Source organism: Silene latifolia, chromosome 5, assembly GCF_048544455.1.
Source record: "Silene latifolia isolate original U9 population chromosome 5, ASM4854445v1, whole genome shotgun sequence".
Classification (NCBI taxonomy): Eukaryota; Viridiplantae; Streptophyta; class Magnoliopsida; order Caryophyllales; family Caryophyllaceae; genus Silene; species Silene latifolia.
Genome location: NC_133530.1, coordinates 82,533,112 through 82,536,412, shown reverse-complemented (window position 1 = coordinate 82,536,412; position 3,301 = coordinate 82,533,112). Strand labels below are relative to the sequence as shown.

At 38.0% G+C, this 3,301-nt stretch overlaps 1 protein-coding gene and 1 long non-coding RNA gene across 2 annotated transcripts; one reads left to right on the top strand and one right to left on the bottom strand.

The window, feature by feature from the left end:
- The first annotated feature begins 734 nt into the window (after positions 1 to 734).
- On the top strand, positions 735 to 1,472 carry LOC141657647 (uncharacterized). The gene is made up of 2 exons (XR_012548819.1): positions 735 to 1,310; positions 1,396 to 1,472. It is a non-coding gene; the product is annotated as an uncharacterized LOC141657647 (long non-coding RNA).
- A 223-nt stretch (positions 1,473 to 1,695) lies between these two features.
- LOC141657646 (peroxidase 5-like) lies at positions 1,696 to 3,031 on the bottom strand. Its single transcript, XM_074464943.1, has 2 exons — positions 2,721 to 3,031; positions 1,696 to 2,606 (listed from the first exon to the last, which is right to left on the bottom strand). Exons 1-2 carry the CDS (start codon positions 2,934 to 2,936, stop codon positions 1,833 to 1,835), a joined length of 990 nt encoding a protein of 329 aa, XP_074321044.1. The 5' UTR covers positions 2,937 to 3,031; the 3' UTR covers positions 1,696 to 1,832.
- Between the last annotated feature and the right edge of the window lie 270 nt (positions 3,032 to 3,301).

The following is a 3,301-nucleotide window of genomic DNA, read 5'->3' as shown; positions in this document are numbered from 1 at the left end:
CACAACATTGAAGTCTTAATGAATTTGTGGTTGGTAGGTGCCATAAAATCCTCCATGGCAAGGGTAGGTATGCCTTAATTTATGGGAGTATTTCACTCTATTTTCTTCATTTAGTCTCTAATGCATGTGGACTTACATTATACTTTATAAGACCCAATATTTGCTAATGACAACATATTACCCTACATATTTTACCTCAATTGGTCTTGTTTAAAGCGAGATCACGGACGAACAAATTAATTTATGTTTCAAAGAGCGTATGTATGCAATTACAGGCATAGTATAATCTTAGGGAATAGTGTCGGAACCAAGATTTGAAGTTATACAGACAAATTAGTAAATATAATGAGTCCAAATAGAAAAAATATCGAATGTTTAAACTAAATTTTTTAATTTTCTCTAATCCAAACTTATGAGGGAGATGAATGTACCTACGAGCCTCCTCGTTTCGACACTGTTACTGAACTACTTCTTCAGTTCTACTCCGCATTTGATTAATTAAGAGAGTTTCGATCATTTGCAAGAATAAATTTACCTAACCAGGGAAATTTTTTTTTTATATCAAATCCTCCAAAATATAAGCTCTGTCCTTTTCTTTTTTCTCTGTTTTTTCAATAACATAAGTACATAACAATAAATGTGATTTTACAAATTAAACCCTCAAGTAAAGTACCCTTAAGACAGAGCTGCACCCCTGAAGTCCTATAAAAAGAGGACCCCTGCCTCGTAACTCTAGGGCATCCTTATAACATAACTTACAAACAAAATACTATTATAATATTTTGCAACAAACAAAAAAAATGGCGAGTTCAACCAAGGGAATGCTGTTGATCATCACAGTCCTTGCAATTGTAGGGATGCCCTTATTTGTTAAGGGAGCTAGGGACCTGAAAAATGAAGCTGCTGTACACCCTGAAAACTTTTATGGTGGGTTTGGGACTGGAATCATATATCCAACCCCTGGTGGAGTTCCTGTTGTTGGTGGAGCCGGGGTTACTGGCCATGGCTCGTCTGTCGACTTCTGTTCCTACCCGGGCCTTGGCTGTGTTCGGGTTGAGCCTACCAACCCTGGTAGTGGTTCTGTTGGCGGTGTTGGTGGAACCCCCTTGCCATTTCCATGAAAAATTATCGGCTAGGCCGTTGTGTTGTTTGTGTGTTAGAGCTAATAATAGTGCATTTAGTTTGAGTCTTAATACCTTGCTAGTTTACTACTAGTTGAGGGTTTAATTATGTGGTAGCCATTATGTTTGTGTCGGGTGATCCAAGTCGAGGTGTCAAGTTTTCTTGTCTAGGGTAAGTTAATCGTCTAAGTTGAAGTGCCTAGAGTAGTCTTCCTATCAATTGTCAATTGTAACAGAAGAGGCGAAGACGTTCTAGGGTAAGTTAATCGTCTAGGTTGGAGTGTCAAGTCCTATCTATTGTAAGTGAAGACGTTCTAATTATATTAAAGTCGTCATTGTGTGTTTGTGTTCGTTCTTGTTGTTGTCGATCTAATTAATTGTTGCGAGTAGAAGATCAATTTTCCTAATTATGGATCGAAAAATGTTAAATTCACAGAAAGACAAAATTATAATAGTGGACTACAAAAACTCACAGACGAGCATATATACATGTAATCTTGTAGGGAATAGTGTGTAGAAATGGATTCGAAAAAAGCATAGAGGGTATCGCAAAATATTGTTCAAAGAATTCATATTTATTCAAGCAAAATTATTTGTTCAACAATAGTAATGCTCACAATTTACACACTTCTGTACTTCAAATCAAAGAATGAAAGAATGGACTCGAAAAATTAAAAGAAGAGCCTAAAAGATCTAAGCAAAACAGCCTAATCAACTGTTAATGACTCTGCAATTCTTTCTAATCTCACCCTCAACACCGGTAAGCACTTCAATGGCACCCATATGAACCATGGCCCTTGCAAATTTCTTGGCCCAAACTCCGCCTTGGCGATTGAAGTTCCTGACCATGCCTACGGTGACTGGACTAGTCATAAGGCTTTGATCAGAGGTGAACAATGCCTTACCATTTTGTACATTTTGGTAGTATTTGTTGTCCAACTTATTAGGCGTGACAAAGTCTTGGACAATTGTTGGATCAGCAACACTAGGAGGAATATTTGGGCATTTGGATTTCAACATGCTTGCAAAGTTAGGGTCCAATGAAGGGTCTTGTGAGTTGGTAGAATTGAAGTTGTAGAGTCTCTTGGTAAACGAAGAGCAATGCGAAACTCCTATTGAGTGAGCCCCTGATAAAACAACCATTTCTTCTACAGAAAGTCCCTTTTTGGTAAAACTATCTTGTACTTGTTGTAAGTTGAAAAAAGGTGCGGGAAGGTTTTGTGTTGGATCGTCTTTAAGTGAAATTCTTCCATCCCGTCGACCACCTTGTACCGTGTACTTGAGGCCTCCTAGCTTAGAGGCACTGTCACGAGCTGCGTAGGCTATAATGTCCGCGCAAGACACTGTTTGTGGGCATTTTGCTTCAAGCTCGGCCTTAGCTTGGTCAATGACCTCGTACCCTCTTAAGCTCGGATTGTTGGCTAGGTTATCCTTCTCTGCTGGATTTCCGGGTGTTGAATCAAGTAGTATTGATGCATCACAACCCTGTACATAGGAATATAAACATAAAATTAGTAAACTAAGTCATCTTATAAATAACTCTATAATTTCAACCCTAAACATAGGTGTTGAAATGAATTGCAAGATATATATGCATACCCGAACAAAGCAATCATGGAAGTGCATTCTTATTAATCCAGCTCCTAATGCAGGATTTTGGGCAATAGCGCTGTTCACAACTCTCTTTACTATCTTCTCGGCCGACGGGCATGTCGATTTATAGAAGCCTGCCCTTAAAGGTGAATATTGAGCATTCACGGTGCACATGGTGGTCGCAAGAGCAACCAATATGAAGCAAACAAATGAAGTTGACATCTTTACTTTAGTTTAGTTCCGGATTATTAATTAATTAGCAATCAAATTTAAGAAATGAGGTTGACAAGAATAATTAGCAATCAAGTATTGATGTTTAATGATGGAAGAAATGAGGAATATATATAGGTGTGCATGGGATGATTAAGTTCGTAGTAAACCAAAGTCGAAGAAAACGTGTTAAGTGTGTGAGCTGTCGAAAGACGAACTATAGGTAGCTACAGCTTACAATTGTATTTGGTAATTGGCGTCTTTATACGGTCTAATTTGTTTGAATAGGTCCATTAAACTGAAATGCATCTCATTTATTTCTCCACGCGTGGAGGTTGTAAGATTTTGGCTGCTTCTCAATTCTTATACTCTATTAA